Raw genomic sequence first — 15,738 nt, forward strand, 5'->3', positions numbered from 1 at the left:
ATCAGCAAGGGATTTTTCACAATCTGACAACCAAAATGTTTTGCTTATATTTAATGGCTTATATCTCACTTTTTAAGCATTAGTAAGTGATTAATTAACCAATAATAAAGTCTTTAGTTAGCTACTATTTAAAATAGTGGCGCTGACGTTCAGAACCGTCCCGTTTGAATTCTAACTGAACATTGTATTTGATGAAGAATGTAACGTTTTTCAGCTAAATAAATAACCTTAGCCAGAGCTACTGCACATCTTAACCAGCAGGTGTCCAAAGTGCTTAACACCAGAAACCAAGAGTAAAAACACATATCATACAATAGATAGAGTGAACATAGAAAACAGTAAAATCAGAAAAGGTTGCAAAGAAACAGAAGAATGAAATTGTCAAACCACTGCCATGTCCTAAAAGCCAGAGTAAACAGATACGTTTTGAGTTTGGACCTAAAAAGAGCTACATCTGTAGTATCATATCAGGGGTAACTTGTTCCGGAGTCTCTGGGCAGCAACTGCAAAAGCCTGATCCCCCGACCGTTGATTCCTGGACCTTGGGACTTCTAAAACTTGCTGATTTAAAGACCACAATGACCGGTTGTGCTCCCGCAAACAAACACTCTGGGGCCAGACCATTTAAAGCCTTAAAAACAAACAATACAATCTTAAAATCTATTCTAAAACACACCGGGAGCCAATGCAGGGTGTAGAGAGTGGTAGTGATGTGTGCATGTCTAGATGTATTTGTTAAAAAGCGAGCAGCAGCATTTTGCACGAGCTGAAGATGTGAGATGGACATCTGATTCAGATCAACATAGAGAGCATTACAGTAGTCCAACCTTGAACTAATAAAAGCATTAATGGTCTTTTCCAGGTCGTGCCTGCTCAGGAAAGGCTTAACTTTTGCCAGCAGATGAAGCTGGAAAAAGCTCATTCTAACAACATTACTGATCTGCTTGTCAAGTTTCATGCTACAATCAAAAGTAACCCCCAAGTTTTTGACAGCTGACCTAGTGCAAGATGTCTGAGCTCCTGAACTCAAAGTTGGACCATTTTGCATTCCTGAAGTACTGAAATTAATAAACTCTGTTTTACTTTCATTCAATTTAAAAAAAGTGTTCTGAAAGCCACAACTTGATATCAGTGATACAACTAAGCAGGGAGTTTAGTGCGACAATGGCATTTGCTTTTATGGGCAAACTTATTTGCAAATCATCAGCGTAGCTATGCAAAGACAGGTTGTGCTTTCCTATAATAGCCCCTAAAGGCAGCATGTATGTAGAAAACAGAATGGGACCAAGAATGGATCCCATGGTTCCTTGGTTCCTATTTGCCAAATAGGAGTTAAACTATTTGAGTGTAGATCCTCTGATCCTCTAAAGGCGAGAGAAGAGGACTGCATGGTCCACTGTGTCAAACGCCGCTGTCAGGTCCAAAAGGACTAAAACCGCAGGATTCCCGGCATCTAGCTGTACTCTCAACAGTGTAGACTCAGTACTGTGACGTGATCCAAAACCAGATTGGAATTTTTCAAACACAAAGTTCAGTTGTAAAAAGACTTGTAACTGTATAAAAACCATTTTTTCGAAAACCTTTGAAAGAAAAGGCAGATGAGAGACTGGTCTAAAATTAGACAACACTGTTGGGTCAAGATTAGGCTTCTTGAGTAAGGGCTGGACCACAGCATGTTTAAAGGCACCTGGGACAGAACCCAAAGTAAGACAGGAATTTTAAAAAAGTAAGAAGACTCGCCCCAATGGTGCTATCAAAAACCTCCTTCACCATTCTGGCAGAAACAATAACTAGGGGACAGTTGGTAGGTTTCATGTGTTGCACTACCTTGGGCACTAGATAGGACCCTGATACTCCACAACACTGCCCTAAGGGCAACCAATTTAACATACCGTCTAAGCAGTTGCACATTTTGTTTTCCCATCCTGTACATATTCAAATATTTTTTCTTTTATGTGTATTTCTGTACATTGTATATTTCTTCTCTGTACATGGCATGTATGCACATTGTATCCTAGTATTTCATGTATTTTTGTATTCTGTGCTGTATCACTGTATGCTGTTGCAACACCATAATTTCGCATTTTTTGGGGATCAATACTTATCTATCTATCTATCTATCTATCTATCTATCTATCTATCTATCTATCTATCTACCTCGTAAGTAACATCGGAGAAACTGCTAAATTCCTCAAACACAGCTGTGTGTAGGAGAAGCAGGTAAAAACACCTTAAAATTTGAACTCGTGATTTTCCTGACAGATGCAACTTCATCAATAACAGAGAAATTTCTCACATTTACTGATTGACACATCTGTCGGAGGAGAGCTAAATGGATTTATGAGTTAATAGTATTAAATAACACTCTAGGTTCATGGCAACTGCTATGACAGAAGAGAAATGGTGCATCTTTGCCACCTTCACAGCATTCTGGTATGTGGCTAGACTGTCCCTTAATACACCCAATGACACATGTAAATTGTCTTTCTTCCATCTTCGTTCAGCTTGTCTGCAGTGTTGCCTCAGGGCCCTTGTGGTGTCATTTAGCTAGGGGCCTGCCTTAGGTTTAATAGCTTTAATCCAATGAGGGGTAATAAATGTGAGTAAAAAGGTAGCCCTTCATATTTATGTTGGAGTCAGTCAATTGTAAAATGTCATGAAGTGCCACAAGTGTATCGCTAACATAACTAGAACTAAGCTAGTTACTTATCTAAAACTGTTCCCACTGGTATTTCTATAGATTATATAGTCTATGGATACTTCCCACCTCTATTAATGCTCTAGAAACTGTTTCCTAATTTGTTCACATTATTGTAGACATGTTACTAAAGAAGACCTTGATGCCACAGTAGGGTGCTATTCACATACTGCCTACTCTATGGCTTTCCATCAAACAGTAGGGGGCGGCACACTCTTGGCCTATGTAGCTGTGCAGCCGGAAGTTGTGTAGCCATAGTCATCGTTTTGAATCTGTGGTTTAGCGATGCTAATTGTCAGTGGTTAGCTAGTGTGAGTTAGAGTTCAAAATCCCAAGATTTATTAGCTATATGTATATTTCCAAGATGTTGACTAGATGTTGTGAAGGCAGCAGTGCGTGTGGAACAATGTAGCTAGCTGCTGTGAAGTAATGCCAACTCATTACGGTAAGATCAGTTTCAACGAACGTATTGTTCGAGAGATAGCTAGCTAGCCAGCTAAGTTAGCTAACGTTAGCCTTGTCGTTACGTTAGGGGACTATTAGCTGCACGTTTATTAACGACAGCAGGTTTGTCATTTGCTAACGTTAACCAGAGGTTCCAGTTCACGTGCCAGTAGCTAATAATGGTTTCAGTTGTGCTTTGTTTGTACCGACATTTCATCCGTCTATGAAACGCTATATCGGCTTCCCCGGAATTTTGGCCTTGCTATTTGAAGACATGCACGTCAACTGTCACAATAGAAAAGTGATGGTGGAGTAGTGTAACGTTAACCTTGTGTCCATGTGGTATAACGAATCCACCCACGCAGATTTTTGGTAAACCTGGTGCAGTCTGTTTAACGTTAGAATCATTTAATATCATTTCGTTAAAAATCATTGGCCTCGTGGGCGTTGGTGTAATACGTGAATTAACGTTTAAATGTTAAGTCAATACACCAGCGTTAACGTGATGATCTTGACTATGATGGCCGGTAAGTCTTACATGTTATAATTCTGTATTACAGACTACGCTCGTTTACTATGAGCTCCCTATCAGCCCAGCCTCTGGCATCAAGCTCATCATGCAGGACACTACCTGGAGAGGGAAATCAGGTAGAATTAAGCAACAATTATGACAGCTGTTTGCCTGTACAATTATCCAACATTACATATGTAGTTCATATTTAAAGCCATCCCCCCTCCAGGTACAACCAAAAGCCCCTCTCCTGCAGATTCTGCGTGTTGCCGGAGCTGAAGAAGAAGTCTTCACACTCAAAGAGGTGAGCTGTCAAGTGACATGTCAAGGATGTTTGTTAGTGGCGGCCAAATAGCTCAGATGGTAGAGTGGCCGTCCATTCCATATATAGAGGTTTACTCCCCAACCTGCTCCCCAACCCTTTGCTGCATGTCATTCCCCCGCTCTCTCCCCTTTCATATCTTCAGCTGTCCTGTCATAAAACTGTTTGTTAGTATGGAGCCTGTTTAACTAGCTCATAACAAAATGTCATCTGAGTAGTGGTTATTCCAGGGTTCAATAGTAGCTCAACTTATACCCTGTATATTTCTTGAGATATCTGATATACAGTTTTTTTTTGTCTAGGTGATGCACTACTTGGGCCAGTACATCATGGGGAAGCAACTATATGACAAACAGAGGCAGCACATAGTCCACTGCCAGGATGACCCTTTGGGAGAACTGCTGGAGGTTGAGAGCTTCTCTGTCAAAAACCCGAGGTATTCAGCTGCAAAAGTAGAGCTTGGCCACTGTTAGAATAATTTCATTATCAAGAATGGACAGAAACCACTGAAGTTATATTTTAGTTTGTTTACTTGCAAGTAGAATCAGTTTACAGTACTCTCAGTCCAAGTACAGGAAGTGATTGCCATTAAACACTCCACATTGGCATATTTATGAATAAAATATTATCATAATACAGAGATGATGTTGTCAGTGTTAATCATAAGACAGATTCGATGTTGTCATTTTACCATCAGTCTGGGAGTCTCCTCTGCCTGCTCCGCCCCCAGAGACATCCTGTGCCTTTTCACAAGGACAGACAATGGCTCCATGGTTATCTTGTGGGAAAGCAACCAGTATAATATGATTTATCCAAACCGTTTTAACATTAATGAACACAGTAGAATGGAACTCATAATTTTTCTAACACTCACCTCTCAGTAATGCTTAACTAGATACATCTAAACGTGTGCATCTAAAATAAGGAAGTTCACTCTAAACTCTCAAATTCTCCTTTTTACAGCCCGGTGTATGAAATGCTCAAGAAATACTTAGTTGTGCTGGGTTGTTCTGGTAAGTCTCACATTCATTTAATGCTTTATACATTTATTATGTGAAATAACGTTTCTGTCAGTGGGCATTATCAATAACAAGCAATGTATGAATACATTTGCATAGTTTAGTACATTTGTTATGACTTAAAATTCAGTTGTCTCTTTCCTCTTCCCTTTGTGATTGATGCATTCAATACTTAATTTTCATCTTTAACATATGTTTTGAAGTCAGGATCCCTGGGTATACGGTGATTATCTATACATATATTTTAATTAAACTTTCCTTTTGCTTACATTTTGAGTGCTTGTGATAGTTTGTGCATCTCTTGGGGATGCGAGGACCAGAACAATTCCATTTTCCAGCTGGTCCTGCAAAGCTACTGAAGAAGGCCTTAGTGAGAGAGTGTGTTATGCTATTATTAAAGGGTGGGGGGTGTCCTGTTTCTGTTACTGTGTCTCATCTGAAATGCAGACGCTGCAGAGAATCTTTCTGTGGGCCGTGAATGTGTAGAGGGCGGAGTGGAGGATCGCGGTCAGGTAAAACCGAACCATGGTGCTAAGGAGAAACAGACCCCCAACCTTTCTCCCCTCATTACACACAACAATTATGAATACAAAGGGACAGGACTGGCAGGCTAAGTGAAAAGCTGGTTATAAATATCTTCTTTTTTTTTGCCATTAGACGTGACAAGCAGTGATCACAGTGATGGATTGAGATCAGTAGTCCTTGGTGTAGCACCAAATCACTAATTCCTCATTTCCACTGCATATTTCCAGTTGACTTAACTCACGTTTGGTACCAAGGCCCTTTTTCTCTATTTCGGTTTCCACTATGGATAGTACCCCCACAGTGTAGGTGGGATTCTTAGCTGATTGCTGTAGTGATAGAGTCGGATCAAGCCATACAATGCAGTGGAAAAGCGGCATTAGACTGTAAAGTAAGCTGCTGTCTGCTTGTTTGTAATGAGGAGGGGAGGTAAGGGCTGCTGTCTTCGTTGGTGTGCATTTGTACAGAGTGGCACCGTCTCTGTACAACCCCATCCTTGGTTTGGTCTGGTGGTATTTTCAGCACTTTGTTGCGATCCAACAGCACCACCTAGTGGATGGGGGGGCAGAGTCACCCTCTCTGTCTGTCTCAGAGTTCTCTTCTCTGCTCCGAAACTGGAGGTTTGCAGCTCCTGATCCAGCCACAGGCTTAACAGTAACCCTAAACCTCTTAACCCTCCCCTGTGTTCCTACATCTTTCTCCCCAATGCCCTCCAAAATCCACCTTGAAGCACCTATTTATGTATAGGACTTTGTCTATCCAATGTTTAGCTACAGTTATATTTTAGTCTTTCCTTGCTGGCTTTATGACTCAAATGACAGTGTTTCCTCTAGATTTTTTATTCAGCTATAGCGTTACCTTACATGAAAACAGCGTGTTGTTTTTCTTTTTAGCATCTCACATCAAGCTTTCAGTCACTATGACCACTACGGTCAGAAACATTGTCCCAAAATATAAACAATATCGTCGCTGTCAACGGGCTTAAATCTGCCAATGTTAGCTACTGACTGTTACCTTGAAACCATCCAGCAAATAGACGGTACCGTAGGGAGGTTGCCCGAAACCGGTGAGTTATCGTAACCACTCATTTTACACACAGTTTAACAACAAAACGCTGAGTGAACATTACTAGCAACGTTTTTAATGTTGGTTTTGAGTGTTATGCACCCCCACTAACCTGGGAAACAGTTTTAAAACAGTAGCTAACGTTAATACAGCGTGTCGGAGGAATACAGCGTCTCCTGCAGAGGGGAGGCAGAGGGACCGCAGCGTTTGCTGATGTTAGCTTCTTGTCTCATCTGGGGTCTGATAAACAGTCTAAGTCATCAAATTCAGTGTCCACAATGCTTTTTCCAATAAACTGTAGATTTCACGGGACCTGCGTGAGTAGGGCTATAATGCCACAGCTTTTGTTTGTCACTTTGCCTAAGATTAAATAACAAGTAGTACCCCCCCTGTTGTTTACTTGGTTGCCATGACTTTGCGAGTGATGACGTCCTGTCACTGCTCCGGTTGATCACCCTTGAAGGGGAGAGAGACAGTGGTTGACAGTTCGCTTGAGTTCAGTAGAGCACTACGACTTTTCATAGACACCTGAAGGAGCGGCAGTGTGCGGTGTACATTGCAGAAACCTTCTTTTGCTTTGCCCTATTTCTGATACCATGGCGGCAGAAATTTTACCGTGGTGGGCCGCCTTCAACATAGAGGAAACACTGAATGAGTTAATATATTTTCCAATCACTGCACGTGTTAAATGTGATATAAAAAATTCTGATTGGACACTTTTCTTCCATAGATATATATCGTACAAGACCATTTATCCTGTCTAGTATATATCTGTGGATCATATCTTGGAATTAGTCATTAAATTCTATGAGTTTGCACATGGTACATATGAAACAGCTTTTACTGGACTAGAACTGTTATTTTTTGTTTTAACTCACTAGCTTCATCAATGTGTTAATTAGTAAACTGGCTTTCCCACCTCTCCTTTCTCTGTCTCATTTTTTTTACCCTCCACACGGTTTTGGTGCACTTATTTGTGTTGACCTCCCTTCCCGCTGGCCCGTACCCTAATTGCCCACCCCCTTGTTCCCTGTACCACCGCCCTATACCCAGAGGCCATCTCGAAAAGGAGCTGTGAATCCTCCAAGTATGCAGTTATGGCTCGGTTTTCTAATTTGTTCCTTCACATTTCCTACCTAGATATGTGGAGGTGTGGTCAAAGCAGGGCTGGAGGCTTGCAATGATGGGCCTCTCCTGCAGACCCCCTCCCAGCGACGACCTCGGGAGGCAGACGACGGTAAGCAAACATTCTGTTAAGTTACTCAGCAAGACCTGCTCAAAATGCTGAATTTAACGGTTCAAAACCTCTCCAGACTCTCTTGAAGGCCTGCCACGTTCAGCTTGCAAACGGCCCAAACTAGATGTTACTTTGGACGAGTGGGATCTCTCTGGCCTGCCCTGGTGGTTTCTGGGTAATCTCCGTAGTAACTACAGCCGCAGGAGCAATGGCTCTACTGATATCCACACAAACCAAGTAAGAAGCCTCATGTGTTGGAAAGTTTATCTAATAACATCAGTAACAGCTGGTTGAGGATTCAGTTGGGAAATTCCAAGCTTAAAAACACAGACATGATAACTTGTTGGCAAATGGCATAAATTGGAGTGTAACGGTGGTGGTCTGACTGATGTGTCAGCTGTCTCCTGCACAGGAGGAGGACACAGCCATTGTGTCGGACACCACAGATGACCTCTGGTTCCTGACCGAGGGCGGGAGTGAACAGGTGAGCGTGGAGATGAAAGAGGCGGCACTGGAGGAAGGGAGTGCAGGAGAAGGGGAGGTTCTACCTGAGGATGATGACAAAGTAGGGAAGGAGGAGAAAGCAGATCGAGAGGTAGGAGTTTGTTTAGGACTTTGTCCTTTTATTGGTCAGGCTTAGGGCTGCACGATCATGGCCAAAATGATAATCATGATTATTTTGGATCAATATTGAGAGCAGGTTCCGTCTCACACGCTATTACTCTACGAACGGAAGTTAGTTGCATTCAATGCCTTCTTTTGTGTTTTTTCACCGTGGCCGCCGCAACACCAGAGTTGCCGGCGGAAGCAATGGTACAAACACATGTTTGCCTCTCCTGCTTAACAAAACAGCGGTGTTAATAATTAAAATTGTAGAAAAATGTCAGAAGTGTGGACCGGCGCTGTCGCCACTCTGTGTCTGTTACTGGGACGCGTGTGTGAGCTAACAGACACTAACTAGCACCGACTAGCACTGGTCACTGCTGTAAAAACAACACAGACGGGAAAAACAACACAGACGGGACAAACTACTGCTTTAACTAGTAAACTGGTAAACCTTGTGACCGATGTATAACCGACTGCTATCTGTTGTGGAATTTTCCTCACGTTACTCTGTCCTTTGTGACTGTACATCTAGAAACTAAGCTGCACGGTGCAGGGAACAACTCTGACTGGCACAAGATCAGACAGAGGTTTAGGAAACGGTAGACAGGCTTTGCAACTAAAAAAACTCGGAGCGTTCTATGAACGGAATGACACATTTAAAATATCGCTCGACTACGCAAATTTGATCTTGGGAAGCCCAAATCGTGATTGTGATTAAAATTTGATTAATTGTGCAGCCCTAGTCAGGCTCATAACAACCATTTAGGTTATATGATAATAATGACAGCATCCTGTTTGAGCAAATATCTTGTATATATGTCTTGTATATTTATCCAGATGCAGGAGGAGCCAGATGAAGACTCGCAGTGTCTGAGCGATGACACCGATACAGAGATCTCAATACAGGTTTGTGTCAACTGGTTTAGGATTTGATTAGCAGTAGATTAAAACTTGAACTTGCAGATGTGTGACGCTGTTTCTACCTTGTTGCTCAGGATGCGTGGCAATGCACAGAGTGCAGGAAGTATAACACTCCTCTCCAAAGGTACTGTGTTCGCTGCTGGGCTCTACGCAAGAACTGGTACAAAGATGTACCCCGACTAGCCCATTCCCTTTCTGTTCCTGACATCCCAGCATGCAGCTCTCTCACCACCCATGATGAGGAAGATGACAGTGACACAGGCATTGACATCCCAGACTGCAGCAGGACGGTCTCTGACCCTGTCATCCTGCCCTCCCACTCCACAGCTGATCGACCACTGCCCACTATGATTACAGGGAAAGGCAAGGGGCCTTGGCCCTCCAGCTTCCACAAGGATGAGCAGCTCTCAGAAGGGGAAAGTCAGGAAAATCTGGGCATGGAGATTGAAGAGGTTCGGCCTGAGGCACTTTTGGAGCCTTGCAAGCTTTGTCGAGTGCGACCACGCAACGGAAACATAATACACGGCCGTACGGCTCACCTGCTAACCTGTTTCCCATGTGCAAGGAGGCTACACAAATGTCAGGCCCCCTGCCCAGGATGTGGGAAGATCATTCAAAAAGTTATTAAGATCTTCATCCTTTAAAAAGCGCGCACACACACGTTTGTCAGACTCTGGGGAACTCAACAACAAATACACAACACACATTCGTCCACAGATGCATGTACTCTGGTACACACTCGCAGACACACACACTCAAAATGTGCACCTTACCCTTTAAACCTACACAGATATACACAAAGTATAGCACTTGATGACGCTTGCTCTCGGTTGCATGGTTATTCTGCATCACGCTGCCTCTGAAGTATTGTTTAATGAAACCTCTGACACAAAGTTTGTCATACCAAATGTTTGTTTTAGTGCCACATTTAAATAAGGGATATACAAAGGCAGGCGTATTTATTTATTTATAAGGAGATCACATATGAGTGCACAATGTGAGCTATTTGATTTAATGAAGGCTTGTTTTTTTTCAGGCTATGTGTGAATTTTCTCATGTTTATGCTATGCATTGAATGGTGCCATTTTACACTAGTATTGCTTGCCTTCTGGTAGTTTTCTTTCCCCATAGATTCACGTTAGTCATCGTCTCGGCGAAAAGGGAAAGATCAGTGCAGGTAATTACACAACTATTTCTTTAAGCATCTTCTAGGCCATTTTGTTTGTTTGTTTGTTTGTTTTTAACTCTTTTTATATCATTTTAGGTAATTGTGGCTCTGAGATTTGAGTTATGAAGACAAGATTGAAGGAAGAACATGAAAGAGGGTAATAAAACCAGGATTTTGTCAACCGCTGCAGCTCCATGAAAGTATCCTCCAAAGCTTTAAAAATAAAATAAAAAAAACTAGCATAATTGAATGTACTGTAAAATACAGATGTGGTGGCTAAAGTCCTGTTTCTCTCAACACAGTATTTTAAATGTAGAATTGAATTTAAGTTGCTTGAGAATGCACATCTGAAATATTACCTGTAATTTTTCTTGGGGTACTAATTTGATGTTAATGTGTATTCAGTACCGTATTTACAAGCGTCTGATGACCGTTATGCCTGAAGTAAGTTATGTCAACTGTTGGTTAATGTTTAAATGTTATTCAGAAAGGTTCCTTTACACAAAAATCATAATTAATTTTTTGTAGATTTTGTATTTAAGTTATTTATTATTCAGTTTTAGTTGTTTAAATGACCACCACCTCTTCTAATGAAGCAGAAAAAGCTGCACTTGCTGCAGGGGTCTAATGTGTACATTTTACGCAAAACTATTTTTTGAAAGGTATACAGAAAGTCTTTAAGGAAACAGGGGAAATGACCACATGTACCCTCTGATAAAAGGACTGTGGGGTACATATTGGGAGTTGGAGGTTTGATTTCAGCGTTACACTGCCACGTAATGACTCTGAACTTTAATTTATGTATTATTATAGATTTTATTTTGATGTCTCTGCATTATTTGAAGATTGTGTTGCTGGACCAGTGTTTGAACTGTCTACAAATACAGTATGCTTTACAATCCTAACAAGTAAGATGTACAGTGACCGTAAGCATAAAACTCCTGGCTCTGCTTTGCGTAGAGGGAATACCATAGTTCCTTGATATGGCCTTTACTTGCGCTTAATTGTTCTGCCAGCAGGTGGGGAGAAGTCTCAATATTGTATCTGTGTCCCACAATAAGCTGTACAGTAATAGTAATACCATGTAAAGCATTTATAGAGCATGCATCCTATTGTGACTAGAGCCAGCACTGAACTGGTAAAAGAGCCATATATAAAAAGCTATAAAAGATTTATAACCTTTTGAATTGTGCATTGAGAGAAGCAAACTTCCTCTAGATGATATAAAAATGACTTAGTACATATACCAGTAATACTAGTTCACAATGACAGACTTGTTGCAAGCGACATTAAGACTTTAATTTGCTCAAACATTGTACAGCTAATATAGTTGTTTGTTTTCTACCTGTTGTGGAATAAAATTAGTTGTTTTGTAAATCAACTAAGAGTTAATTGTTTCATTTAGTTTACTTGCTGACCAGAGGGACAGTTGATTTTCTGTGTGCGCTCCTGAGCATGTGTGTGCACGTGTAAGTCATTGCATGACAGGCCAGCTGTCATGTGTCTTCTCCTTCCTGACTGGGCTCCGGCACCTGCAACTCCACTCTGCTTACCCACTGTCCTTCTCTCTTGTGTCTGCCTTATTTTGGGGACAGACAACCTATCTTCTACAGTAGATGATGCTGTAACACTTTTGCATAAATACTGCAGCTATGTTAAGCCAGGGTATTACAGATAATTATCCATTTGGGGATCATCCCTCAATGTGGAAAGTCCCCTGTGTAGCTTTCCACCATCTGAAATCGCACAAGGGTTGACTTATGCCTATAGAAATGGCTTGTACATAGACTTCATTATGAAATTAGTACTTTCATACAAGTGAAGGCAACTTTTAGTGCCTTACAGGGGGCGTGATTCTAGGTGAAGACTCACAAACATCATTGGTGAAGTACGCATTCAGTGCTATTGCGTACCAATGCGACACTTAACATTCAAGTAAAAGGCCTGCATTGAAAATATAAAAAATACTTAAACTTTATCAGAAAAATATACTTTAAAGTTAACATACACAATCCAGAAATGGGCCTTTAATGTACTTCTATAGCAATACAATTATTATTCCTCGTGAGTTAATTTGCAGGCAGCATTTTACTGTTGTAGTTAAGGTGAAGCTCATTTTTTACACTATATGGAACTACAACTAATGAAAATGTCCATTAAGGATTTGTCTGCTCATTGTTTTCTTTCTCTTTAATTTAATATTTTGTTTGGTTTGTCAAATGTCACAAAATAATTGAAAATGACCAATAGTTGATTGTAATTTAAAGAGAAAAACATGTCAAAATTAGTTGTACTAATTTCCTGTCTAACTCATCCTTTCAGGTTTAATTTAATATAGCTAACGTTTGGTAATCTACAGCAATGCATTATATTGCATAAGACCTTCATATGCTTGGATACAAAACTTAATATGTGAAGAATAACAAATCTAGCGGCATAGAAATACTCCAAACATTTTATGTCTTTATATATTTTTTCACATGTGTACTGAATACAGTAGTTAAAATACTGGTGGTTACATTCCACCACTGACAAACGTCACATAGTAGGGCGGTAGGTGCTTCGCCCCCTGTGATTTGCCCTACAGTATTGAATGCTCATGACAGCCATACTAAAATGCTTTCCCTCGCTCTGCATCTAATTCAAGAATGGCATACTGCTTAGTTTGCGGCGTCAGGCATGTCACGAAGCGTAGAGACAAAAAATGGCATAACACCCCTGGTGACATGGCACCCAGAGCTTGGCAGCTCTAGAATGGCATTGCCCAGGGAGTGGCAGGGGATCTGCATGTTTCCATGGCAACAGTACCTCCATCCAAACATCCCAGAATAACTTAACACATTCTCCCTTTATACCCTATGGCGTATGCAATACTTCCTAGAGGAAAAAAAGGATGGAAGCTCTCTGTTGAGCATTGCTCCCATACTTTAGCCTATTTTCCATCATTTTATTGCTCTTACTGGCTCTCTTATACTTTAAAAGCACCTTTATAAATACCCATAGTATTTCTGCGTCACTCGTCTCTTTCAGTGTCCTTCATCTGCATAGCTCCAGCCTGTTTACCATCCTTTGCTTCCTTCTGGTTGTGTGTCTGGATATTTGTAACTGTATCTGTGTGGACAGGACCTTCTTTTTCACCTCCATCCCTTCATTTACACACACACACACACACACACACACACACACACACACACAACCCACCCACAGTTTCCCTCTGTTGTGTCCGACTATTTGGTCACTCCAGAAACCAGGATGCTAAATTTGTCACACTGCTGACACGGGAGAAGGTCATTGGAGCCAGAGATATGGAAAAAGTCATAAAGACAAAGAGACTTTCAAAATAAGAGTAGAAATAAGGGGAACAACAGGTAATGAATGATTACATCAAAACGTGATTCTGGGAGAAATAGATACTGGAGATTGTCTTTCCTTGTTTCACAGCAGGAGGTCTGACACAGAAGCCGATATATAGAAGATGGGCTGACTGGGTTCAGGGCATAGTGTCTGCATAGCTATCAACTCAGATCTCACAACACTGCAGTCATATACACATCACTGGCCTCAGACAGGAGTGCAATGCAGATTGTGGTTTACACTTGGGCAATGTCAAGGTGTAAATTGCCTTCAAATTAAACTGGATAGATTTTATGAGGGGCCTGGCTTTACCCTGTCATACCTTTCTGATTAACTGAAGTAGAACTGGCAGTCATAAAAAGATGGATGTTGTTTGTTTTCTGGCCTGTAATGCCTATTTGAGTTATACATCCTGTGGCGTTATCAGAATATACTGTATGTCACGTACATTATCTGTTTGTTTGTGGCAGTGGGGCACAGCTTATTTACAGTGAATAACTTTAGGGCTACCATGTGCTGTGAAGTATGTTAGTGGGTTATGCATGTAGGTATGAGTATGCATATGTGTTTGTCCATGGGTGCTGGAGCCTCGCAGTGAGTGAGATGCCAGTGGAGGGAAGGGCCGTGGATGGCTCAGGGGCTCAGTCCATTCCTGTGATTTAACATGACACCACTTGCACTAAGACTGTGACAGCTGCGTATGCACATGCCGGCCATTCTGTTTGTTGTAGGGGATTACCCTGCCACAGGGAGCAGCAGCATGGCTGGGCTACAAAACTACTGTTTCCCCCTGACATAGAAAGCTTTCTCCAGGCCACAAGAGCCCTATGAAAACACAGGTGTGGGCACTTTATTCTGAACTGCAATGAATGGGAGTATTCTCCCGATGATTAGCCGGGCCGTAGTAGTGTCACATCACCTTCAACCATCAGTCAAACGGTACAGCAGTACAGCTTATGTAAGGTTCATTACTCAACAGAATTAGTGGGGCATAGTGGAGCAGTATCTGTTCTGACTGCTCAATAGTATTTGCTTTAGAGTAGTTAGGTGATTGATTTGCCTACATGGTGTATGATGATCATCTGGGAGGAGTGGACCACTTTGTCATCTTTCACCATTCAATGTTGTGTAGTCAGTTTACAATCACCATAATCTGAGAGAAGAGAGCATTGTGCTGTATGAAAAACTGATTTGAAATGGTTCAGTAATGGACGCACAGTTATCATGGCGACAGAAAAGAAACGGTCTCTGAGGCAACACAGTTGGGCATCTGTTGCTGTCACTATGGTGACCATGTACTCTCTAAATTCCAAATTACTTGCACAGCAGGAAAATGCTGCTGAACTACAACATTTGTATATAGGCAAGCACAATTCTAACACACTCGATGAATAAGACTTTAAATCAGTAATTAGTATTTACTTGGGTTTAAATAAATCGGTCAGGTTTTCCAGCATTTACTGTACAATTTTAGCTTCAGGGCATTTCCCTGGAGAACAATGTAATATCCCTATGTAAAATAATAATAATGTAATAATTTTAACAAATCATGAAGTTATTATGGCAATTTAGCATCACCAAACACATAGTTCGTGGTTATGGTGTATCACATACTATCTCTCTGCATAGAAGTCCGTGTTTATCCCCTTTTAAACAACACTCCTTCACTCTTGTTATGTTATTGTCCTCTTACCTATCTGAGATCTCCTGACTGCACTCAGATGACAGTTCTCCGGGTCAGTGATGATCTTGAGGCTAACCTGGGGTGAGGAGGACTGATCCCTCCCTACTTCTCCCCCTGCTCAGCTGTCCCACAATGTGCTGCTGCTTGTCACTCAGGAGAAGTGGAACAGTGTTGCCCGTGACAGGGC

The 15,738-nt window shown here is 41.4% G+C and overlaps 1 protein-coding gene across 7 annotated transcripts in view; it reads left to right on the forward strand.

The window, feature by feature from the left end:
- Positions 1–2,888: 2,888 nt before the first annotated feature.
- Positions 2,889–15,738, forward strand: part of mdm4 (MDM4 regulator of p53) — a 32,092-nt gene continuing 19,242 nt past the window's right edge. Inside the window, exons 1-12 of one of the 7 annotated variants that reach the window (XM_034869393.1) lie at positions 2,889–3,143; positions 3,703–3,790; positions 3,883–3,957; positions 4,278–4,411; positions 4,939–4,988; positions 5,442–5,506; positions 7,722–7,818; positions 7,895–8,055; positions 8,216–8,413; positions 9,262–9,330; positions 9,420–9,992; positions 13,668–13,722. In XM_034869393.1, coding sequence (XP_034725284.1) covers positions 3,719–3,790; positions 3,883–3,957; positions 4,278–4,411; positions 4,939–4,988; positions 5,442–5,506; positions 7,722–7,818; positions 7,895–8,055; positions 8,216–8,413; positions 9,262–9,330; positions 9,420–9,989 — 1,491 coding nt within the window. In that variant the 5' untranslated portion in view covers positions 2,889–3,143; positions 3,703–3,718 and the 3' untranslated portion in view covers positions 9,990–9,992; positions 13,668–13,722. Of the gene's footprint in view, positions 3,144–3,185; positions 3,515–3,702; positions 3,791–3,882; positions 3,958–4,277; positions 4,412–4,938; positions 4,989–5,441; positions 5,507–7,721; positions 7,819–7,894; positions 8,056–8,215; positions 8,414–9,261; positions 9,331–9,419; positions 11,891–13,667; positions 13,723–15,738 lie in introns of those variants that run through there. The other 6 variants (XM_034869391.1, XM_034869397.1, XM_034869394.1 and 3 more) reach the window with 6 other exon arrangements.

Source organism: Etheostoma cragini, chromosome 4, assembly GCF_013103735.1.
Source record: "Etheostoma cragini isolate CJK2018 chromosome 4, CSU_Ecrag_1.0, whole genome shotgun sequence".
In the NCBI taxonomy this organism is placed as follows: domain Eukaryota; kingdom Metazoa; phylum Chordata; class Actinopteri; order Perciformes; family Percidae; genus Etheostoma; species Etheostoma cragini.